The 22,857-nt window shown below is 51.8% G+C and overlaps 8 protein-coding genes across 8 annotated transcripts; 4 read left to right on the top strand and 4 right to left on the bottom strand.

Annotated features, from left to right (window-relative positions):
• Window positions 1–168: 168 nt before the first annotated feature.
• LAESUDRAFT_759876 (uncharacterized protein) lies at window positions 169–1,516 on the top strand (the record flags this gene model as incomplete). Its single annotated transcript, XM_040912647.1, has 5 exons — window positions 169–246; window positions 299–513; window positions 565–606; window positions 657–1,125; window positions 1,175–1,516. The coding sequence occupies 5 exons, from the start codon at window positions 169–171 to the stop codon at window positions 1,514–1,516; spliced, it is 1,146 nt and encodes a 381-aa protein (XP_040763733.1).
• A 1,022-nt stretch (window positions 1,517–2,538) lies between these two features.
• LAESUDRAFT_726567 (uncharacterized protein) lies at window positions 2,539–4,244 on the bottom strand. The gene is made up of 8 exons (XM_040909058.1): window positions 4,021–4,244; window positions 3,892–3,955; window positions 3,754–3,833; window positions 3,496–3,687; window positions 3,259–3,442; window positions 3,033–3,205; window positions 2,922–2,984; window positions 2,539–2,848 (listed from the first exon to the last, which is right to left on the bottom strand). The coding sequence occupies exons 1-8, from the start codon at window positions 4,171–4,173 to the stop codon at window positions 2,744–2,746; spliced, it is 1,014 nt and encodes a 337-aa protein (XP_040763734.1). The 5' UTR covers window positions 4,174–4,244; the 3' UTR covers window positions 2,539–2,743.
• Window positions 4,245–5,128: 884 nt separating this feature from the next.
• On the top strand, window positions 5,129–7,363 carry LAESUDRAFT_209398 (uncharacterized protein). Its single transcript, XM_040901586.1, has 9 exons — window positions 5,129–5,821; window positions 5,882–6,079; window positions 6,141–6,322; window positions 6,387–6,399; window positions 6,460–6,564; window positions 6,616–6,679; window positions 6,742–6,899; window positions 6,954–7,025; window positions 7,088–7,363. Exons 1-9 carry the CDS (start codon window positions 5,504–5,506, stop codon window positions 7,187–7,189), a joined length of 1,212 nt encoding a protein of 403 aa, XP_040763735.1. The 5' UTR covers window positions 5,129–5,503; the 3' UTR covers window positions 7,190–7,363.
• Window positions 7,364–7,472: 109 nt separating this feature from the next.
• On the top strand, window positions 7,473–9,410 carry LAESUDRAFT_726569 (uncharacterized protein). The gene is made up of 10 exons (XM_040909059.1): window positions 7,473–7,864; window positions 7,919–7,982; window positions 8,046–8,122; window positions 8,188–8,375; window positions 8,436–8,448; window positions 8,505–8,609; window positions 8,670–8,733; window positions 8,786–8,943; window positions 9,029–9,100; window positions 9,165–9,410. The coding sequence occupies exons 1-10, from the start codon at window positions 7,538–7,540 to the stop codon at window positions 9,258–9,260; spliced, it is 1,164 nt and encodes a 387-aa protein (XP_040763736.1). The 5' UTR covers window positions 7,473–7,537; the 3' UTR covers window positions 9,261–9,410.
• A 649-nt stretch (window positions 9,411–10,059) lies between these two features.
• LAESUDRAFT_743730 (mitochondrial amino-acid acetyltransferase) lies at window positions 10,060–12,447 on the bottom strand. Its single transcript, XM_040911273.1, has 3 exons — window positions 12,269–12,447; window positions 12,149–12,214; window positions 10,060–12,095 (listed from the first exon to the last, which is right to left on the bottom strand). Exons 1-3 carry the CDS (start codon window positions 12,353–12,355, stop codon window positions 10,389–10,391), a joined length of 1,860 nt encoding a protein of 619 aa, XP_040763737.1. The 5' UTR covers window positions 12,356–12,447; the 3' UTR covers window positions 10,060–10,388.
• Window positions 12,448–12,791: 344 nt separating this feature from the next.
• Window positions 12,792–14,970, bottom strand: LAESUDRAFT_680684 (uncharacterized protein). The gene is made up of 5 exons (XM_040905737.1): window positions 14,608–14,970; window positions 14,169–14,560; window positions 13,888–14,107; window positions 13,001–13,831; window positions 12,792–12,946 (listed from the first exon to the last, which is right to left on the bottom strand). The coding sequence occupies exons 1-5, from the start codon at window positions 14,704–14,706 to the stop codon at window positions 12,905–12,907; spliced, it is 1,584 nt and encodes a 527-aa protein (XP_040763738.1). The 5' UTR covers window positions 14,707–14,970; the 3' UTR covers window positions 12,792–12,904.
• A 1,161-nt stretch (window positions 14,971–16,131) lies between these two features.
• On the top strand, window positions 16,132–19,749 carry LAESUDRAFT_759881 (uncharacterized protein; the record flags this gene model as incomplete). Its single annotated transcript, XM_040912648.1, has 16 exons — window positions 16,132–16,167; window positions 16,225–16,284; window positions 16,337–16,411; window positions 16,466–16,608; window positions 16,658–16,793; window positions 16,843–16,851; window positions 16,903–16,995; window positions 17,052–17,192; window positions 17,245–17,564; window positions 17,617–18,085; window positions 18,144–18,759; window positions 18,814–18,993; window positions 19,050–19,056; window positions 19,112–19,252; window positions 19,306–19,357; window positions 19,411–19,749. 16 exons carry the CDS (start codon window positions 16,132–16,134, stop codon window positions 19,747–19,749), a joined length of 2,817 nt encoding a protein of 938 aa, XP_040763739.1.
• Window positions 19,750–19,929: 180 nt separating this feature from the next.
• Window positions 19,930–22,812, bottom strand: LAESUDRAFT_726578 (glycoside hydrolase family 16 protein). The gene is made up of 11 exons (XM_040909060.1): window positions 22,537–22,812; window positions 22,423–22,482; window positions 22,177–22,370; window positions 21,585–22,125; window positions 21,269–21,505; window positions 21,172–21,216; window positions 20,977–21,106; window positions 20,831–20,907; window positions 20,661–20,771; window positions 20,428–20,597; window positions 19,930–20,373 (listed from the first exon to the last, which is right to left on the bottom strand). Exons 1-11 carry the CDS (start codon window positions 22,693–22,695, stop codon window positions 20,280–20,282), a joined length of 1,818 nt encoding a protein of 605 aa, XP_040763740.1. The 5' UTR covers window positions 22,696–22,812; the 3' UTR covers window positions 19,930–20,279.
• Between the last annotated feature and the right edge of the window lie 45 nt (window positions 22,813–22,857).

The following is a 22,857-nucleotide window of genomic DNA, read 5'->3' on the forward strand; positions in this document are numbered from 1 at the left end:
TGAACACGAGGTACAGAGTCCGCCTCGTTCCCTGTCAGCCGCGGAGTATGTACACCTCACAGTTGAGTTGGGGTTATTTTTTATATACTTGACAGAATCGCGCGAAGCCCTAAGGTTTTTGCTGAGTGGGCAGATGCTCACGGATGCGAGACAGTACACTATGCATCGATGCCCCGCAAACTCAGGACACAGGTCGAGGAAGTCTTTCGGCTCGACTCACTGCTTCCTGAAGAATGGTTGCACCGGGTGAGCACAGAAGCACATGGTAGCCATCCGATTGGTTGCTCACTTCTCACAGCCTTTCTACAACGTCCAGCCGTCCTCTTTTCGGCCGTTCATCCGTAGCGCTCATAAGCGTACACCTGAGTTGTTCTCCTCAGATGTATCCGCAACTGATGAAGATGGGAAGAGGTTATTGAATCAAGTCCTAACTGTCATCACTGCCTCGTTAAAGCTGCAGAAACTCGAAAGTTCTGACCGGCCGCGGAAGGAACATGACTACATACACAACGTGTAGGCGAAATGTCACGATTATCACAACAATGTAACTGAACAATTCAATAGGTACTTTTTTCGGAGTCTCGCAATGACCATGAGTGATCACTTGTAAGGATCTCATTGTTTTCAATGAAGTTAGTCTGACAATCACATCGCAGATCGCAGTGTAGCATTTCGCTTCCTCAACCTCTGAAACCTATCACCGATGACTCATTGCATTATCTCAATGCCAAAACTGCACTCCCTGACACATCCGTGTTCATCCCGGCTCACCGACTCAACGAGCTCCACCAAGAGTCCACTTCGCCGTACCGTGTCCTCCAAGGACACCCATCGATCATGGGTCCCGGGAACGGCGGGGAGACCGACTTCCGCTTCCAAGCGACGCCATGTACCGAGCTCAGCTCTCCGCTGAAGTTCCAGTTCGCTAGCAGCTTCTGGGAAGATAAGCGGGACACTCAGAGTCCGGGGCATGCTTATCGCCAAAACATAATGTCGACCACCGCAGCACTACGCCAACTTCACGCGTTCGATATTGACTTGCCCGTCTTCGGCCTCATCTGGCAGCAGGGCGAAGTAACGGCTCACGTCGACTGGTGGGAGCACGGGGAGGATGAACAACATCCTGTAAGTAGATGCAAAGGTTGCGTAGAATACGTGATAACCAGCGCATCAGGTCATACGCTCTGCAGCGTACCCCGGTCCTGATGGCCATCCTGTCGGATCGGGAGGGCGTTTTCATCGCTGGGTGCTGAAAGAGCCTAGTGACATGCTGCAGGTCTTTCTTTTAGTCAGGAATATTGACCTGTGGACGGTAGGAACATTTCGGGAGCTTATCATAGAGGGCATAGAGAACCTGGTAGAGAGCGCTATGCACGACGGCAAAAAGATTAGACCGTGGAGAAGAAGCTCAGTCAAAGTGGCGAGATCGAGCGAAGGAGACCAGAAAAGACAGAGATCGGACGCGGTCGCATCCAACAGCTCTCCGACGCCCAAGCGCAGACGAAAGTTGTGTTGACTGTCGCAGGGCGACGGCACGCACAAGGGGAGCCACACATCTGCTACATGCTACGCTCCGCCCTAACATGGCGGAGGACTTTCGTGCGTAGCATTCGCCTTGGGCTTGTGCAATCGGCCCGTCTCCAAATTATTGACAATCGATACCAATTTTTTCTCTCGAGTCTCCAGCCAGCTACATTGTTCCTCCTTTATAGCCAAGATGAATCCGGATGGGACTTATTTTACACGAATTGTCACGCACTAACGTAGCCCAGAGGGACGACATGTACGATACAATGATAGATCTTGTAAGGTATCTCACCACATCACACGACCGTTTCCTGTAACACATACTATAGTAAAAATCACTGCGAGAAGATCTCCTTCGCGGAAGCAGAAACAAAAATACTGCTCCTGAGAGGTTTTTGGGAGCTGTTTTCCGCATCAATGTTAAGAACAGATTTTTCTGTAACACACCCGTCGCAGAGGAGTTCCCCTACATTTCGATACTCAGCGCCCACCCTCGTCGCTGATTGCAGGCGCTTCCTGACTCTTCCGCCGCCGCAGAGCGCCGGATGAGTTCACTCCAGTACAATATGTTCTCCTACAATTCCTCGAAATTGGTGTTCAAGATTCTATAGCAAAACGTGCAGTCGCCAACACTCTTCATCAAAATCGTTGGCAAGGGACGTGTTGAAGTGAAGCCGTTCGTGCTATTCTCAATGTGTATCGCCCACGATCCGACAACCGCTTTGCATCTCTCGATGCTAGCGCGCATATAACGACGCGATGTATGCACACTTCATTTTACTTTCCTTCCTCCATAATCCAATGCTGACTCGAGCCTTGGAACATTCCTTATTCCCTCAAGGAAACACCATCATTCCATCATGGAGGACTCCTACAGATGATTGCTTTGCGAGGTCCGTGGACATCTATGAAAGATGGCAAGACAAACATATCGCAATTCGAGAAGTGTCTCTTACAAGTCTGCCCCTTGGCGACAGTTTACGGCGTTACGCCGGAAATGAACCAGTAACGCTCCATTCTCAAGGCTCAACGCAGTGAGACATATCGATTCATTCCTCTTATGCTGTTCGATTCTCATGTTGCTCATCTTCCCAGCACAAAGCTAGGCAAGAAAACAGAAGTGCTACATCGCCCGATAAGTAGATTACAATCCTGACCGCAACCCTCAAACAACTCCATATTCATCACGCGAGTGCGGCGGCGCAAAGCGAGGACGTCAGAGGTTGTATGCAGAGTCCTTGAGCGACTGGGCGAACTGCTTCAGCTTGTCCTGCGTGGAGCTCACTTTGTGGATGTGGTTCGACAGTGCCCGCTGGGTCTCCTAAAAGCAGCGCAAGATGCCGTCGCGTCAGTGTCCTGGTCGGCTGCCATACGTGACGAGAAGGGACACGTACAGGTGAGTTGTTGTCGCGGTTCTTCACGAAGAGGCTGAGGTACTCCGCGACCTCCTTGGCCATCTGAAACTCGATTAGCAGACGATTGCGAGACGGATACCAGCGGCGTACAGCGTTCCAGGCAGCGGCGAGTTTCTCCTCTTCTGCGAGAAAAGTGGAGATGTCCATCTGGAGCTTTTCGAGCGCGGCCTGTGTCGCAGGCGTGTCCGCCTTATCACGAGCGTCAGCTTTCGCCACAGCCTCGATTTTCACATTTCGCGCAGCTTGCAGCTCCTTCCTCGCCGCTGCACCGGTGACGTTCAGTACGCGGAAGGGGTCAACACACAAATACGCTCACCAGCGAGCTCGGCCTCGAGCTGCTTCTTGTTTTCCGGAGTTTTGTCATCATCGTCATCGTCGCCGATCTTGCTGTCATGGTCCTTGGTCGCGTCCTGGTCTTTCTTGCGGCCGAGGATGCCTTTGGCCGAAGCCACGGCATTGCCGAGGTTCTTGAGGTTGTGCGTACCTTGCATCTCCGAGAGCTGGCGATGATGCGCGTGAGCAAGACATCCTACGCCTCCTGCATGGAACGCACCTGCTTCTGGATTTTGTCGACCTTGTCCTCAAGGCGCGTCACTTCATTAGTGGCGTCGTCCAGTGCGCGGTCGATCGCCTTGTCCTTAGCTTTGACGGTGGTCTCAAACTGCGTCTTGAATCGCACAGTGTCCTCCCCGGCGGCTTTGACCTCTGCGGTCTGGTCCGCGCGCTTGGCGCCTTCTTGGAGTTGCTGCAACATCGAGCGCGGCGACGCATGTGAGCGAGCGTGCGGACATGAGGGAGGAACTACTCGCACCTTGACTTGCGCAGTGAACTCGATGATGATGTCTGCGGTATAATCTGGGTTGTTTGCCTCGCTGTGGAACATGAGGTACTCTGGCAGGGATGTTGAGCGAAGGCGCAGGACCAGAGCAAGCATGGGGCCGGTACTCACGAGTGATGATGCGCTCGAGGTCGACCTCGGTTTCTTTCGCCGCCTGGTTGGTCTTGTCAAGTTTCTGGTGATAATGCGCGATGTGAGCACAAGCAATGCTCAAAGGAGGAGGAGGAGGAGGGGACGAACCGGCAGGAGCGTCTGCCATGTGGAGAAGAGGCTGGTGTCGGCGTAGCCGTCGACGCGCTGGATGGGGACGACGAGGTCGACAACCTCGGTGCGCACTTCCTTGGCCTTGTGGCCGAGCACACGCATGTCGTTGCTGAACACTGGAGCTGCCATTGTGCGAGTACGAAAAAACTGTGGGGATTGGATGAAGGGGAGGGGGGATGGTGCTGCATAGACATAAGTACTTTTGGGCCACCATCGTGGGCAGAGCGGTGTCACACGGTAAGAGAGAGCTCAAGGGGTGCCCAAAACGGCATGAAGCCTCCGGACGTCCGATTTCCCCGGAAGCAGGCGCTCGAGTGATCGATCACAATTAAGCGTGATAGACGCCAGGGATCGACACTGATCTTCCCCGCCACGTCCTGTGGCTCAGCCCACGCTCCCGCTGGTCCGCTGTCCGCGGCTTCATGACCAGCTTTCAAGTTTACAATGGGCTCAAGCGATACGCCAACAGCGGACGGGCCGAGCCTACAGCACCACAAACACATCCCAATGGCCTTTGACCGGTTCCAACAGTCAATCGAAGCGGGTTGCAGGTCGATGCAATGTTTCTTGTACGCTCCCTGTTCAGGCTAGACTCTATCTCTTCTGCCGACAACACGCGATGACAACCTGACCGCGGAGTGGACTTGGGTACTCGGATTGCCGTTAGGATGCTGCGCACCAACATCCGGCCGCACCACATCCACGACATAGCATGCTTGGCCTGTTCAATATGGGGATGGGGCACGACGGCCGACGTCGGTTCCGAACTGTCGTCTGACCAAGTCCCCTCTTTCACACCATTCTCATCTTCCCTGCCTGTCAGGTCCTCCTCTTCACAACAAAGATCTGCCTATCCTAGGTTAGCATCATCGCCCTGATCTCCACCAACAATCTTCCCAGTGGTGCTGTCAGCCTACCACACCCCTGCTGCCCCGCAATTCATATTGTGTGGTTTGAATGTTTCTCACTGCCAAATGAGCTTCGTAATCCTCCGACACGAAACATGGCCGTCGTTTTCGCGGGAAATATCATTCTTCCTCGTACTAGGCTCCCGGGAGACAGCACAATGGCTTTCCAAAACGTCATGAAATTGCTCATATGGCCACGTAGCATCCACAAAGTACTAAACTAGGACGTTGCGGCGACCACAAACCACCGGAAAACACGCACTCTATGTATTTGGGGCATTCGGCGAGACACACCGCCGGACAGAGGTTCCATGCAATGTGATCATCGGATGCGCCATGCCTGTTCCTCTCTCCCATATCGCTCCTGTTTGGCAGGGCCGTGCTCATCGCAACAAGGTCCTGCACTTGCCTTTTCGACTCGACTCGACTCGACTTGGCTGTCTAAATAACTTCAGCCCAGATACAGCTGGTGTTCCCAACCTTCTGCCCTCTGCCACCCCACAATCCAAGCACCTTTCTCATACGAGTCAACATCTCCCTGCTCTGCCCCGATGTCGCCCACGACTATCATCACGCTCTCGTCCAGCACGGATCAGATCGAGAAGGAGGCGAAGAAAGACGTCGCAGCTGCATTCCCGGACGAGGCCTCCAAGGAGAAGGCAGGACAGGACCTGAGTAAAACCCTCAACGATCCAGAGGTGAAGAAGAGGGCGTACGAAGATGTCAAGAGTCTCGCAAAGACGATCCGCGAGATCAGGGCCGGGTTCGTCAAGGTCGCTGGAGACTTTGTCGGCTTTGACGCTGCCGAATTCAAGGACAAGAACGGAACTGTCATCCAACTTGGCAAGAAGTGGCGGCCGTACATACAGGTTTGCGATGGCGATTCTTCTCGGCCGTAGTTCGAACTGACTGTATGCGTATTGCTGTAGAGGTTTGATGATACGCTTCAATACAGTCTGCAGCAAGCGACCGAGGCCGTCGTCATGATGAAGAGTACGTCCTTCATTTCAACTGTCCTTATGACCTTTCTGACGCTGCTGCATACTGCAGGCATCAACTCGGTGTTGGGCGCAGTCACTCCGGATCTCGGGAGCGACCTGCGCGTAGAGCTCGAAAGCTTTATGGAGGTCTGTGATCTATCTGCATACGCGCGAGAAACCGGTTCTCAACACAGTTATACACGCTCAGCAATTGAAGAAAAAGGAGGGCCAGGCGATCCTCGTCAAAGGGAAGTTTACCCAGCTCGCGGACGATGTCCGCATTTTCATGAAGGAGGTCGACGTCGCGCTCGACAAGGCGGAGGAGGCTATCAAGATCGACCTTGAGAAGGCCCAGAACCGTCTGAGCGATCTTAAACAGCAACTTGAGGAGTGCGTCGGTGCTCTTCGTTCTATATTATCTTGTCAGTTGACCTAACGGTCCGCAAACTGGTAGTCTTGAAGCCAAGGTATGCATGCCACTTACCTTATCATGACGGTTGAATGCTCATGCTCGGGCATTCCGTAAGATCAAAGCCCTGACCATCGCGACTGTCTCTGAGGTGGTTGCTGGCGTTGGCGCAGCGGCGGTAGCTATCTTCACACTCAACCCAGTCGCTATCTTCGCTTCAGTGGTTTGTCGATCTCCATTTTGACTACTTTCTCCGCGACTGAGCTGTGTGCAGGGCTCGTTCATTGCGGCCATCGGCACCGGGATCGCCCTTGCGAAGGCAAAGAAAGAGAAAGAAAGTGAGTAGCTTATGAACCACGCGCCGAGATCGACAACAGTTCTAACTGCTGGGGGGCGTTAGAATGTCAGGAGGAGATTGTGAAGGTAAACAAGGAGATCGAGTACTTGCAAGAACGACAGGAGCTGCTTAAGAAATATCGCAAGAGCCTGGAGGAAAGCAAGAACACTATCAGCGAGGTCTCTACCAAGATCGAGACCATTGCCAACATTTGGAATACGGTCAGCGCGCTTTTTTCCGAGTACATGCCCGCGTGAGCTCATCGGGTGCATCAGATCAACCTGGATATGCATGCGCTTCACACAAGCCTGCACGAGAACATCGCGGACGGCCGTCCCATAACAAAGGCGAGTATCTTCGCTTTCTCGACCGCGCATGGACGTGACATCAGTACTGACGTCCCGCGCAGTTCTTCATCGCGAAGCTCGGGGTGGCAAAGGATATCTACAGCCACCTGATCTTGCTTCTCGAGACGTATGTCGAGGAGGTCCGGGCGGTTAACAAGAACTGATGGGTGGAGCTGTGTGCCCGTGTCAAAGCTCCCGATCTTAGTGCGCATCTGTTTGCGATTGTAGGGTGGTTTTGTGATTGCTCCGGTTTCGAATTGTTTGTTCTTTACTGTTGCCGCTCGCGCTTCAGCACTGGCGCCGTGTGATCCGTAAAAAAATCAGGCCAGGGCGTGATTAAAGAAACTTAGTTGTGAGAATGCATCCATTCGCGTTCTAACCGTGACAGTCCAAGGCGCTAGCTGCGCATGTCTACCAGTATAAAGAGCCCCACTTTTCGAAGCATCCCATAGCTCCACTCCCACTCATCCCCCCCTCCTCACAGTAGCTATTTCACTTAAACAGACCCAATCATGTCGACCACGATGCTGCTCACCCAAACCGTCATCCCGCTGACCGAAAGCCACCTGCGGCAGGCGGAGATAGACGTACTGAAGTCAGGACTGCAGAACGATGCCACTGCCAAGAAAGCTGGCGACGCCTTCAATGCTGTCCTGGGCAATCCAGAGGTCACTAAGAGAGCGTATGAGGAGATCAAGACGCTCGCGAACACGATCCGCACTGTTCGCGGCTCGTTTCAAACGATTTCGATCGCGCTGGGCACGTTTGATTTCTTCCGGTTCAGAGACGAGAACGGACGCGTCGTCCAGCTTGGCGGTAAATGGAAGGAATTATCCACGGTAATGCTTCACAGATTTCTTGATGGTGATCCCGCGCGATTTATTGGCTTTTAGCATTTTGAAAAGGCACTGCATGCTAGTGTTGAGGTGGCACCTGGAGCCGTCGTCATGATGAATAGTAAGCGATCTATCTGTCATAGTCTTGCAAGGAACGTTGTTCACCTCGACCGTGTACTCGCAGAGGTTAAGGACATCCTGGGAGGTGCCGCCGGCGCGAAACGCGGCGACCTCAAAGCCAGACTTCAGGCGTTCATGCGGGTTGGTATTGTCCCGCTCGTTCTCGTAAAGAGATCATGACAATTGTCGATTTTTGTGAATTACAGGAGTTGAAAGTCAAGGAAGCCGAGGCCCTCGATATGAAGAACCACTTCCAAGACCTTGCCGACCGTATTCGCATATTCTGGTCGGAAGTAGAGCTCGCGCTCGCGATACCGTTGGTCGATGCAGCTCGAAAGGCCCTATTGAACGCTATAAACGCTCGTCTCCACGAGTTAAGTAGACAGCTCATAGAGTGCGTCGCCACATACTTCTTGTTCTAAGATGCAGATCGTCTCATTTGTCCATGCATTAGTCTGCAGCAGAAGGTTAAGTAACGTATGATCTCATCTTAGCAGCATGTGACTGATACCTTGTCTTGCAGCTGAATGCGCTGCAGGTCGTTGCACTGTCCAAAGTCGCGATTGGTGGTGCTGGCGCAGCTATGGCCATCCTTGCCCTTTGCCCTTCAGCATTCACCGCCGCAATGGTGAGTATAGCTGTGCGATTTGCCCCACCATGCACTAGGTAATGACATTCTTGCATTCAGGAATCCGCGTTCCGTTCTGGAGAAATTGGGAATATTATTGCAGATGCTCAAAAGCAGAAGCAAAGTAAGCTTCTTACTTAGAGCATGCACTGTTTGTATTCACATCTTCCCTCGAGTTTTGGAGGCGGAGATTGCCACTACCATCGCGAAGATGGGCGCAGCATACACGGAACAGGTTATCTTGCAGATCTATCAGCAGGTCCTGCAAAATCCCAAGAGGTACATTGATGAAGTCGCCGTGAAGGTCGAGGCCGTCGTCAACATATGGCAGACCGTGCGTGTCTCCTTCTATGACCATAGGGTCCAGGGCGAAAGGACATCTTCCGGCACCTGTCGGCGCTGACCGCATTTGAGAACAGATCAATCTTGACATGCATGCGCTCTACACGGATTTAGAACTCAATGTGGACGATAACGCTCCTGTTACAGCGGTAAGCAATAGAATTGACTATTGTGGCAGCCACGGAGGATATAGAAGGGCTGACTTCTGCACAGTTCCTTATTGCGAAGATGACTGTGGCAAAGGAGATGTACGGAAAGCTTGCGTGGTTGCTGGACACATACGTCGAGGCATTGAAGTCCGCTTTGTAGAAGCAGGTATTGCCGCCTTCACCCTCCCATTTACTAGGAGAATATGTCCGAGACCGTGATTCTACCTTAGTTCGCTTGTCTGTATTTCTTGGATAGCGTACCGTGGCTGTTGATGCATCCTGCAGTGCCTTCATGATAATGTGGTTTAAGAACAGTTGAATCTCGTAGGAAAATATGAATTTCTTACGAGCCTTGCAACGTGCTATTGAGCAGGCGAACGATCCGATGATATGATGCAGCACATTTGAGCCACACACTGCGCACACGATACCGACTCAAGGATAAGGCTCCGCATATGAGGTAAGGATGGCGTGGTTTCTCTCATGAGCTGGCGTATTCTACGCAGCTTCCAGCGACGATCTTTGCATTTCGAACAGGCCACGGAAATAGGCCATGGCCCCATGTAAGAAGGTCGTGCGGATCCGGCTTGCCGTGGTTGACTAGGTTGGCGGTCGGCCTACGCCTTTTGCATACAGTTTGATCAGCACTTTCAGGAATGGCATCCTTCCTAACCCGTATGTCACTCTGTCGTCAATCCTATTCACAAAAGGAATGACCATAAGGTCAAGGGTAATGCCATCAATGGTATCTGAATGCCTGAATGAGTGGACAGCTTCCGGCTTCCGATATTGCGTGAGGCCGCAGATCGCCCTGCGACCTAGGGAAAAGAAGACTGACTCACAGTACCTCGACGAGAAACGTTGGAATTCCGCAATTCCGCGACGTATGAAGGAGCTTGCAGTCTGTTGCCGTGCAGTTAACCGAAAGAAAACTTTGTAATCACTCCGACTGTATTACTGCCTATTCACTGCCATGATTACGCGTCTCATTCGTTCGTCGTATTCTCAGACTCCGTTTGACTTTGTTTCTTCTCTATAGTAGGTTCTACCGTTCTACTAAGTGAAAGCCTATCTTGGGAGATATGCGCGATTGTGTGTTAGTACGTTTCGTATACTACGTGTATGAAGACAGGATCTGCAATTTACAATCATCCGGCTGTTGCGAGTGAGTGAGTCAAGAGCAACTATCTAGTAGGTCAAGATAGAGATACAGGCCGACGAGACATTATGACAACAGTTACTGGAGTCCAGCAATACACTAGACCATCAGTCATATGCGTGGTATAAGTTACTTTCTCCAACTTGATGGTATCTTGTCGACGACGCCCGCCCAACGAGCAAGCCGTCCACCCTCCCATTCCTCCAAGTACGAAAGCCCTGCACTGCCACGGCGACCCTCCACGGTCTTCAGCCTAATCTCAGCATCGCACCAGAACAAGATCCATTTGCCCATCCGAAAGTGCCCAGAGCTACGTTCAAAGTACCATTTATTGACCGGGTTATCCGCTCGACTGCGCCAGACAAGATCGCAACCCTCGCCCTTGCCTTGCTTTCCTCCGTTAGGGTTGGCGGAGAACGGTAGACCAAGGCCGTACGACTCATCGTGCAATGCAACCCACAGGAAGTCCACCGTGCCATCTCCCTGATGGCTCGGAAGCACGGCGAATTTATCGAGATATGTGATGGGCTCCGACGAAGACGAGTTGGCTTCTCGCGTCACGACAGCAGCACCTGCGTAGTCGCCTGCCACTATAACATAATCGAGGTGCTTTTCAAGGCGCTCCCAGAAGGGCCCTTCGTCAAGCGTGCGTTTGAAGGACTGCTCCAGGAGCGCCTTCAGCTTCTCCTTATTGACCTCGGCTAGAGTGCGTATGACACGAACCGGCAAGCCCCGCCGCAACAGAGTGGGTGTATGCGGAGTGAGCTTGCGGTTGCCTTGCAGCAATGCGTGCGGCAAGCTAGAGCTCACAGCGGGCTTGTTTGTGATGAGATTAGCGATCAGCGAGCTTGGTGACCGGTGAGATACCATGACTGCGGAAGAGGTTGGTGGCATGTACGAGAGGCAGGTCCGGGCAAGGGAGAGGTTCGACAGGGCTGTAGGATGGGAGTTCTGCCACCGCGAGTCAAACGTCTCATGAATGTACGAGTACTCGGCATCGAGGTTGACCAACAAGTGAGGCATCCCGAAGCGTGCGTAGGAAGGCACACCGCCCTCCTTGTTGATGATCATCAGACGCAACGGCGTCAAATTGACCTCGCCGGTAGATCCGTCATAGTTGGCGTCTCGATGCTGGCCACCTTCCGCGGCAGCTTCCACCATGCCGCGCGTGAGCGCCGCTACAACGTCATTCGCTTCCACACGGACGGTACGACAGAAAGAATCGAGCGCCAATGGTGATAAAACAGGAATCTCGCCCGCCCGCAATGCCGAGCGGATGTGAACGAGGTCCGAAGGGAAGGTATGAGCCTCTGGCACGGTGAAACCTTGCCGCTCTGTGGATTCCTCGTCTCCTGGCTTGGGGCCCAAGCGCACGACGGCACCTAGGACCGGACGAGCCTTCGCGCCTTGCTTCTCGAGAGCATTGACCACACGCGTCAATTCCTCCACCATTGCAGCACGTTCTCCGTCCTCGCCCTTCGGCACAGCATCGTTCCCAACTACGATGACACTGACGAGTCCCAGCTTCTCGAGGTAGACCATGCCTGTGGCGATGCTTTCAAGCTGCCGCTCTGTGAATGGACCCTGGATCTTGACAAGCGCTGTCCGGCGCTGTATAGGATCAAGAATGGACGCCACGACGGGGCTTTGCGGCTGATGCTCTATATCTGGCGGGCGGACTTCCTTAGTCTCGTGTTCTTGTGCAGCAGGGGACACAGTCTCCTCCCTTGGCTTGATTGGAGGTTGTGGACGCTGAGGACGAGGCCCAAATGATGCAAGGTAGGACCGGGTATCTCGCAACGACGGGTTTGCGCGTAAAATAGACAGTATGAAGTCCTAATGAAAAGCTCTGTCAGGTGGCGCGCCATGAGGGAGCAAATTATATTCACCTTCTCCGATGGCTCTACATTGTCTGTCTCAGACACCACGGATGGCTCCCTCAAATTACGGACGGTCTACAGTCATCACTGTCAACTTAGCACGATATTGTAGATGACTGGTGCACGTACTGCGTAGAAAGCCCTGAACGTCTGAGCCGAGCGCGAAGGCGCAAACATGATGTTGCGACCACTATGCCGTATCGGAGGAGCGAACATAGCGAGCTTGCTGCGACGGGGGGCGAGGGAGTGGGGGAAATCCTGACGCCAGTACAGTTTATATGAGTCATGAAAAGATCATGGTAGAACTTGGCAAAAAGAACGGGGGCGTCTCACAGGCGTCCACTGGATAGCCACGAAGCGCCCGCTGTTTTTCAGCCATTGGTGCCCTACGCATCAATCGAGCGGTAATTATGCCGCCCGCAAATATCCTTCCAACCGCGCAACGAGCTCAAAGGAACGCATGCTCCGTCATGCGACATTCGTGCACGAAATGTATATACATCTTTCATAAAGGCAGCTGCATCGGCTGCCTGGGTTTTCTGCGTATGTACATGCAGATCCAGAACTTCCAAAACCGAATACGATGAGCACCCGCGCCTGTGAGAGTCACGGCGTTCAAAACAGATGTCTCATCGGAAACACAACACAGCGTCCAGGAAAGGCGTGCGACTGAGAAGATGATCAATCTCTGGCGTCCCAAGTGCAGACCGCGCCAAACCACATACATCATTCACACAAGATGGCGATGTGCCCGCAGCTCTTCGTTCAGAATGTCAAGATCCGGTAGTTTCGGTGTCGGAAGTCCTGCTATATGCACGAACGTCATATGTATCCCGCAGATCGTGAAGTGTTACGACTTACGCCATAGGATGAGGTTCTAGTCAACATGATCAAGCTATCCTCGCTCAACATCACCGCTTCAAAATCTCCCGGCCCTTTTGCCAATGGCGGTTTTAGCGTCTGTGTGGAGTACGGCAATCTGGACGTGACATCGTATCTGAATATATCTCCACCCGAGATCCTGGAGGACTCGTTAGCAGGATAGATAATGGCCTCCGACTCCGAGTAGCCCTTCGCGACCTGCCGTTTAGCAGGAAGCAGGTTGAAGTCGTATACCGTCAACACGTTATGCCGATCGGATGATATGAACTTGGTTCCAAAGACGTAGCAGACCCATACTGTCGAATGTCTACCAGGAGCCTTCATTATGCGCGAGCTATCAGGGCCCCATTGATCCCAGAGGAGGTGCAGCCGTGATGCGTCTTCCAACGAGTTGACGTAGGACATCAAATTTGACGACAGAGCGTACAGCACGATGGTATGAACCTGCTCGAGATCTGCCACCCAGAACGTCATAACGAGCAGTCTATTATCTCGGGCGGTGAAAAAGGGGACTTGAAGATCATTGCGCGGCTTCCACCCTGGTGCTGGATCCGAGCGGATGGAAAAGGCAAGTGGGATGACCAATGGTAACAGCCTGGGGTAATGGAAAGAACATATGAATGGTGCATCCTTGAGTTCAACCTGTCCTGCAGGCACGTGGAGGATATCAATGACACGCAGTTCAGGTTCGTTCAATGTTTCCACTTCGTCTTCATGTTCGTCTTCATGCATTGGCAATGAGGCAAGACCGAGCACGACATGACGCTCTGACAGGAAAGCGAAGGATCTGATATCTCTTCCGGTGACCCACTAGTAGCCGACGATAATCAGTATATATTCCGCATTCCACCATGAGATGGGCTGACCAGTTGATGAGCGCCCGTTTTCCAATTCCAGATCACAAGTTCATGGTGAACACGATCTTCACAGACGAACAAGATGCCTAGGAAATCTAAGGATACCTGGATTTCATATGAATATTGATCGCCTTGGGGCGAGTGAGATAGGGTCGCTGGATGTGGTGCAGCCGGGTGAAATGCACCGGTAGCAAGTACCCGGAGATGCACATGGATACTTTCACTGTCGCTAGGAAATGTGTGAGTAATACCAGAATCTATGTGGGTTCAAAATATGTGCAGAAACGTACCGGCTGGGCTTTTGGATGACCACAAGGAGATCCTGAGAAGGGTCCATGGTAAAGTCTCGGATTTCAAAACCCATGGCCTCGACAACCCATTCCTTCTCCTCTATCCCTCTCATGATGGAGGGCAACTGTCTGAAGCTAAGCGTGTTGCTACTTCTCGCCTGTGCCAGGACACCGCCATATAGCTCCCATACTTCGCCTTTGAGCATGGGTATGATTTTGTCATCCTTGAAATTTAAGGACCTCCAGGCCTCCTGGTGTTTCTTGAGCAACTGAAGACGCTCCGCTGGGCTCTCGATGCTAGGAGGCCCATCTTCCATTCCTGCTACAGCTAGATCGACTTTGTACTGCAACAACGCGGCAGTTTTGACTAGATCATCGAATAGATGGCAGACCTAAGCAGGTTGAGATAGATCCACGTAGTCCAGGAATGATGACTGACCGTTCTGCAGCGCAAGATGCTCTTATAGTCGAGGCAAGCCAATATATGGATGATGAGCTCGGTAGGCAACGAGAAAATACCATCAGTCTGCACTGGCATGGCGGAGATACTGGGCGGATTGTACGAAAACGAAAATGCGAGTGGGTGGATCAGAGGACGCGTCAAGCGAAGTGAGGTACAGGAAAGAGATCGTCAATCGCAGGCACTCGCTACCGGGTCCAGCCCATGACCCCGTGAGCATATATGTCGCAGTTGACCCGCGATGCACAAACTGTCGATGGCAATACTACTAGTCGTCGCTTGTGAGATGCGCAAAGGTTTGCACTTCAAACTGGCACAGCCTTGAACACTTTGCGGTTGAAGTCAACATGTGCACTTTCATCAGAAATGAGCGCGATTTCAGGTCCCTGACAATTGTCAGAGCTCCAGTTGCACGTTATACGACTGTGTTTATCATGTCATTACCCAGTTACCCTAAAATGAGCCTTATTGCATCATATATCTATATACAGTCTTCAACTGGTCCTTTGTACGCTCAATTTTTTCGAAATTCCTGTACAAGGAATTTTCACTTTCACCTCAAACAAAGTATATAGATTTATCAAGCACATCCACGAGCATATTGTAAGAATGTTTCAGAGCAGAGGAATGAGAACTGTGGTGTACAAAAATAAAAGAAGGCAATATGGTCAAAATGCGCATCTCCGACTCCTCTATACACTTGTCACGCATAGTCACGCTCTCGCCACAGTGCTTGGAACTCAGCGCTCAGCCTCAGAATCCATTGCGCTCGACCCATCTGCATCTCTCTCATCGTCGCTGGCATCGTTGTCGTCAATTTTCGCCATCTTTGGCTTGAGAGCGGCTTTTCTCAAGTGGTCCACGAAACGGTCTTAAGTATCTGTCACATGTGACGTCACGTGACAGCACGTGACAGCACTCGCTGGGCCCCTCCTCTCCAGGGATAAATCGCCTCCTGTGGTCGATACACACACGCTATCAGCTCATTTGGGTGCAGACATCATGCCTCTTGACTATAGATATATTTGGCATGTTAATCTTCCAGAATCTCTCTTGCTGCATGCTATGAGAGCCAAAATAAAATTTCATAAAAAAGCCTTGAACAGAAAAAATGCCATATTACAAAAGAACAGGCATACCACCTGCATCTTGTCTTATGGATCATGAATCTTCTAACCAGTAGCTACATAATATATTTTTTACTGAGCAATTTGACCTGGAAATGAATGAGGAAAGTGCTTCTGTATAAAGGACTGGTAGTGTATAAAGGACCGGTTGAAGACTGTAGTGTGGAAGCATCGCCTCGGAGGTGAAAGGTTCGGTGACAAATGAGCGAGCTTAATACGCTCCTTGTCTTCCAAGTAAACACCCATACACGCCACAATCACGACCCTCACTCTACTATCAGATCTCGGTCTTCGCAATTGCAAGTGGAATAGCCTGCGGGATCCCTCAACCTTGCACGTTGCTCTGGTAGAGTCGGTTGTAAGCCCCAGGTCCGATATGGCATCCACAGCACGTAGTGGCGTTTCCGCAAAGGTGTGTCGATTGATGACTGTTGCATTATTGCGTTTCCCGAGCCATGTACTCTTGCAGTTCTACCAAGAAGATATTGTGAAGCGCAAGGACGATCCGACTTTATATGGAGTCGTTTTGGTGTGTGACCACTCGCTCATTCTCCCGTTCACATTATGAATCCAAACAACAGCGATGTTGGCATGATGCCGAAGACATCCCTCCCGCAGCGGAGACCGTAGACCCGCTGATGCGACCATTGCTCCAGGTGCGCGAGACACATGCTACTGCAAGTCGTCGCAGCCTTGCTCACATTTCGCAGGGCGAAGTGGGCGTCTCATATTTTCCCCGTCCGACTCGTGAAATCCTACTCGAATCCGAACTTGACCTAGTAGACCGCATGTTCCAACCTGGAGATCCTTTAAAGCGCAGTGTGGATGATGTGGTATCTGGGATGGTCACTGGGTCAGTAGTTGCTTGCGCATCACGGTTCGCGCATTTAACTGGTGCATAGACTGGATGTGAAGGGTCGTCTCGAGCATGCTATCAGCGGAGAGCCGATACCAGGGTGGAAGAGTACGGATGAGGTCGATCCCGCTGTGGAAGTAGATCTCGGGGATTACGTCGTCTACGATGACTGGGTCGGACAGGTGCGTTCTCCCACCCCGATATCATATCCGTATGCTGAAGTCTGCCCAGGTTGTCGAGGTAATCTGCTTTCTCTCAGACAGACAGCCTTCGTATTGACATGACAGCAAGATGTTCGACGAGGCGATCGTTGATGTGGGGAATGGCCATTTGGTTCGCGTGCCTGAGTTGAGTGCTCGTCTCGTCGTTGGCGAAAAGGGATCGGTGTGTGAAGTTTGTTCGATCCAGTGACATCCGTCTACTAACTGATCGCGTTCCAGGACATTCTCCCTCAGCCCATGTCCGGCGTTCAGTCCATCTTCGGCTTCTTCCTAGGTAACCCAAGGCCAAGCAGTCAGGACACGGTGGTCAGCGTGAAGCGCACAGTGCTAGCTATCGCTTGGCTCGCCATTAACCAATCCGTACGTACAAGTCATCTGTGATGAGCTCTTCCTACCAACGAGTATTGTATAGCTGGACCCTGTGGAAGCGACTACACGCTTGCGCCCATCTCGATTCTGGCATGGTCCTGATCTAGCCAAGCTCATTTTAGTGCGTCGTAGGGCAGAAGAAGCCCTGCGAGTGGGCGATCGCGTGATGCTTAAGAACCCGGTTGGCGTTCCGCATACGCACCACGGCAAAGAAGACAATCTTCATCCTGTGCTCGACGTCTACACCTGTTTTGTCCGGGAAACTCAGACTATGGTGAACGTGCTGTGGCAAGATGGGACTCGTGAAACCTTGAAGGCAACGGAGGCGATTCCTTACCTCAATCCGGATGAATACGACTGCTGGTGAGCATTCACACATGAATCATCCCATAGACTTGATGCTCATGTATCACAGGCCTGGAGATCACGTCATATGGAAGACTGAAGACCAGAAACGCGCGGCGATTGTACAATCTGTAAACGCCGTCGAGCGAACAGCTCTGATTCGCTGCATGGACACTCAAAGCATTGAACTTGCTTCTCTGCTCGAGCTCGACCCTCACGGAACTGCAGACTGGTCCTCAGTATCGCCCACGGCCGGGTTAGGTGTGCATCGTGGCGACCTTGTCTTCATCCACAATGAGGGCACGACGAATGGTGCAGAGTATCCCATGGTCCCAAGAATTGGGGAGGTAGAAGAATGGGTCCGTGAGCTGCCGATGGTGAATCCAAATGGTCAATTAGGTGGCTGGCGCCGCGACATGGCAGATATAGGGGCTCGCATCGCGGAACGACGGGGCAAGGATCCGAGCATCGAGGAAGGACATATCCAGCGGCCTAAGAAGGATGATCATCGGCTCAACTGGTTCGGAGAGATCATAGACGTACGTGATGATTATCAGATTGCCTTGATTCTGCGCATTATGAACCTGCCCTTCTCAGTTAAGGCTAGATGGCAATGTCGAGGTATTCCTCCCGGATTCCACGACAACGGTGCTCCCTCTGAGTCGTCTGACGAAACTGTATGATGGGCTAGAGCAGATCGAAGACCTATGGGGCGATGTATCTGAGGGCGAAGAAGGAAGCGAAATGAACGGTGAGAAGGAGGTTGAGGAGTGGGCAATGGATGAAAGTGGTAACTGGGTGGAGAGCACTGGCGAAGATGCTGAGGAATGGGAGTCTGCCGAAGAAAATGAGATGGAGGTCGAGGAAGATCGGTGGTCGTCGTCGAGTCCGACCGTACATCCATTGCATCATGCCGAGCCGTCTGCGCTTGTCGATTCAGCAATCGAGATTGCTGAGAATTCAACACCCCAGCCGTTATCTCCTCCATCTGCGGCACGGCCACTATCTCCAGACGTGCCGCAGGATGCCATAGAAGAGGTTGAAATGGACGGAACAGAAGCGAGCGAAAACGAGACTCCTTGGAAGCGGTTTGAGATTCTACCATCAGCCCCGGCGGACCATGCATTCTACTCCAGTTCACCAGCGCATACATCGCGAAACTTCTTAGCAAGACTAAACCGAGAGTACAAGGCGCTGCAGAGCAGTTTACCTGGTTTGTCATTACCCTATCTCCGATGAAAGAGGGAAACTCAGCGGTACCCCACAGATTCTATACTTGTCCGAGCATACGAAAATCGCACAGATCTCCTGCGGAGTCTTATTATTGGTCCAGAAAACACGCCGTATCAGGATGCTCCGTTCGTGATTGACTGGCAGCTTGACTCCAACTTCCCGCAGAGCCCACCTATTGCGCATTTCCTCAGTTGGACTAATGGCAACGGCAGAGGTGCGTGCTCATCTATTCTTGGATGGATGCGAGCTTACGCGTGTCTCCGCGCGCAGTAAATCCGTAAGTACTGAAGAAACGATTGCAGGCTATCTATCCATTTACCTCTCTTGTGCAGGAATTTGTACGAGGAGGGTAAGGTCTGCCTGTCCATATTGGGTACGTGGGCAGGAGACAAGAATGAGACATGGAATGCGTCGCGTTCTTCTCTGCTACAAGCTTTCGTGTCTATACAGGGCCTAGTCCTCGTGAAAGAGCCGTGAGTCCAATTTTGGATGCGAACCTCATATCGTCTGCTGATGGCCTTTCCAGCTGGTTCTGCGAGCCTGCGTACGAGAAACTCAGAGGTACGGAAGAAGGAATAGTAAACAGGTGTGCATTATACTTCTATATAGTATAGGTTGAATTGGTAGTCAGCTCAACCACGTTTTCTCCTCCCATAGTCGGCTGTATAGCGAGAAGGCGTACGTCCTTTCGCGTGGCTTCGTGCGTCGGGCACTGGAGATCGCCCTCGGTGGGCTGGAGGCGGAAATGCGGTGGTTCTACTACACAAACGGAAAGCTCGCGAAGGTGCTTAACGACGCTCGCGCTCTAATCGAGAAAAGCAAGTCATCGAAAGATAGTGGAAATTCAGCAGAGGATCGAGAGCTCGCAGTTCCAAGACTGACCGAAGGCGGCATCATCGCGCTGGAACGGACGCTTGCAAAATTACAGGCGTTCTTAGACGCGTACGACCATCAGTGTAAGCAATCCTAAGGATGCATCGTCCCAAGCTTGGAATTATGATATTGGATGGCATATTGGAAGAGCAACGCTACCTCTGTACAACCTCCGTCATCACACTAGAAGTACGATACTCATCTGCCACTGAGCAGGACTTTATATAGTACCGCGGGTTCCTAATGATTGGAGATGGTCCAGTCTCTTGTGTTGCGGCAAATATGGATAGTACAGGCGCACAGCAAATGTCTTCTTACGAGCCATACTCACCAAGGCTCTAAGCTCCTTCTAGCGGAGCCACGGGGGATTCGTATATGTACAACGCTCCACTCCATTCGCGACGACTAGACAGAACAACTACAAGCGAACGAGGGCGGCGCCATTACGGGGCCAAGTGACGACGAAAATGAAAAGCTATGGAAATGCAACGTTAAGCAGGTATCAACGGCGCAGAAAGCGGTGAAGCGAATGCCGTGCGAAGGCATGTAGAGATAGGTAACTTTAGTAGATCAAAAGTAATGATTACGTAGAACGGCCGTGCATTCTGTTCAGACCCACATCTATCGTTAACATGCTTCCAAAAGGCGGTTCTTCGGATACGGCTGCCCATAATCGTTGGTCCACGTCGTTAGATTTGGGTTTGTGTATGCTTCAATGTACCTGAACAAGATGACGTTCAGCACTAACCTCAAAAATGATTCAGAGAGCACATACTTGTCGATATACGCCGCAGTAGGGAAATCCGTCGGGTCACATCCAACGTTCTGCTCGTCTGGGTCTTGGTATACGCGAACATAGTCCACACGCATAGTGGCCGGGAAAGGCAGCTGATCCAAGTCGACATATCCGAAGTTCTCGGACATGCCCAAATTCATGATCAGGTACTACACAGGACGTGGCATAATAATCAGCGACTCTTGGGAGCAGTAATGTCGCGAATTCCGTACCATAGGTTCCTGAGATACTGGCCGGGAGCTGATGTTGACTACAGAGTCCGTGGACATGCCAGCGACATCTAATGTCCAAGCTACTTCGCCACTTGCAATCCACGAAATGTACTGCATAAGATGATCAGTCGACACGTTGATTGCATGGTGTTCTGCAGTCGTATACTTACAGCATCGTCAAATCCGGGCTTATACTGTATCCCATATGTGGCGTATCCCCCGCCATTCAGCTCGTAAGCAGTTTGGTCTATTTGTGACGGTAAGACTCGCCTGTACGTGTGACACATGTACAGAAGAACACATGAAATCTGCGCACCTGTCCACGTCAAGGCCGATGTGGCTTGTTGGTATACACCACCCAAGTACGGGTTGAGCTCGGTAAGGGACGAATTCCCAATGGAGTAATTATCCGTAGTGTTGTGCCATATATATTCATAGTTGAATGGCTGGAAAGAACGAAAACCAATCAGCACAGAACTTGTCGCTAGGCCGCGTTCTAATGAGGACTGACCCCCCACTGTCCGGATTGCGAGACTTGACCCTTCCCGTCAGAAACCTATGCAGAACGTCAAAGCACAGAATGCAACGATATCTGCCTGCTGACGCACCAAAGCTTCGAAGATATCAATTTCCGGTGCAGCACGGCCGACGTACGTTCCATCCGTATGCATAGGTCCAGGATGTGACGAACCTGGGCATGAACACCTAGAGAGGCGTTGACCAGGTAGGTACGACAGAACGCCACCATTATAAGGATCGCCGTTCTCCGTGGCTGCAACCGGCTTGCCATCTATTGTTTGGTTCTGAGCTGTACCAACATCACAGTCATCATACGTATAAGGCCACTAATACCACGAACATGTCAGCAGATCAGGCTTCGAAGTATACCGAAGTGCAGAACGGGGTCAATTGCCCTACACGTACCAAGCCGTCGAGACTAGCACCGTATCCGGCACGACCCAAATTGCCCATCGTCCAAATAGCAGGCCAGAAGCCGACGATGTTGTTGTAACCAGGAAGCTGAACGGAGACTTCGACGATGCCACCCGTGAAGCAGAACTTGTTCCATGTTGTCATCATCCCACTCGTGAAGTTCAGGCCTTTCTGAGGTTTCTTTGACATCGTAATCTCCAAGCTGCCGTTAGCGGTTGTGATCGCAGTCGGACTAAGCCACTCCAGATTGTTCGTTTGCCAATAATGCAAATCAAGCGCTTCCCAGTACGGATCGTCACCGGGCCAGAAAGTGCGTCCATCGACGTTGAATTCATCACTGAACACAAGTGTCCAATTCTTCCCATAGACGTAATCCGCTTTGGAATGCGCCTCCTCAGGCGTGTCGGGATCGATGAGGTCGTAGCTACCACCCATCTTGGCAAGCGAGCTGGAGCCACCAACATTTGAGGCGCCGGTTGTGGAGTATGAGTGATTTTTCTTCATGAAGTGACTGATTATGGGATAGCCAGCACTGCAGTGACAACATCAATAAAGTGTGCTCAACCATGCAGAACGGACTCACAAGAGCATCATGATCCCGGTGAACAGTACGAAAAGGCAGCCAAGGTTTATAATTCCTCTGTATGTGAATATGTTTCCGCCCTGGTCGTTCTTGCGGTCCCTCTTTGGATCGGGGTTGTGTAGGAAGTCATCGCTCTCCGGATGATCTGGAGAAAGATCTGCACCCCATGACGAGGGGTCTGGAGAGAGCGAGAACTGTCATTTTATCAGTTGTTTTGTCCACAAAGCCGAATATGGTATTCCATACCTTGTCCGATATTGAAGCAGGAATGGATCCGGCCACGCTGGACGCGTACCGAGACTCGTTCTGGTAATTCGGGTTAATGTCGAGCATCCAATGCAGCAGAGGTGCAACGCGTACCAGAGAAGATAGACTGGCCATGCTATGGACCGAACGAGGTGATTGCGCGCCCTGCGCGCCATTCGGGGAGAGTCTTGATTGTGGTGACAAAAGATTGGTGGTTGAAGGAGAGTCAGGCTGGACGTAACGTCTCTGAGAGTTGGGGCCCAGAGAAGCCATGATTGTCGGGAACGACGCGGGCGGCAGGAGGAACGATGAGCGGGTATATTGGAGACTAGCAGACGCTACGAAGGGCAATGATGGGAAAGGGTATCGTACATAGACAAAGCCGAGTCTAGCGAATTGCACAGGGCCGTAACCGGGACAGCAACCATCGCTCTC

The sequence above is a fragment of the Laetiporus sulphureus genome (assembly GCF_001632365.1).
Source record: "Laetiporus sulphureus 93-53 unplaced genomic scaffold LAESUscaffold_23, whole genome shotgun sequence".
Classification (NCBI taxonomy): Eukaryota; Fungi; Basidiomycota; class Agaricomycetes; order Polyporales; family Laetiporaceae; genus Laetiporus; species Laetiporus sulphureus.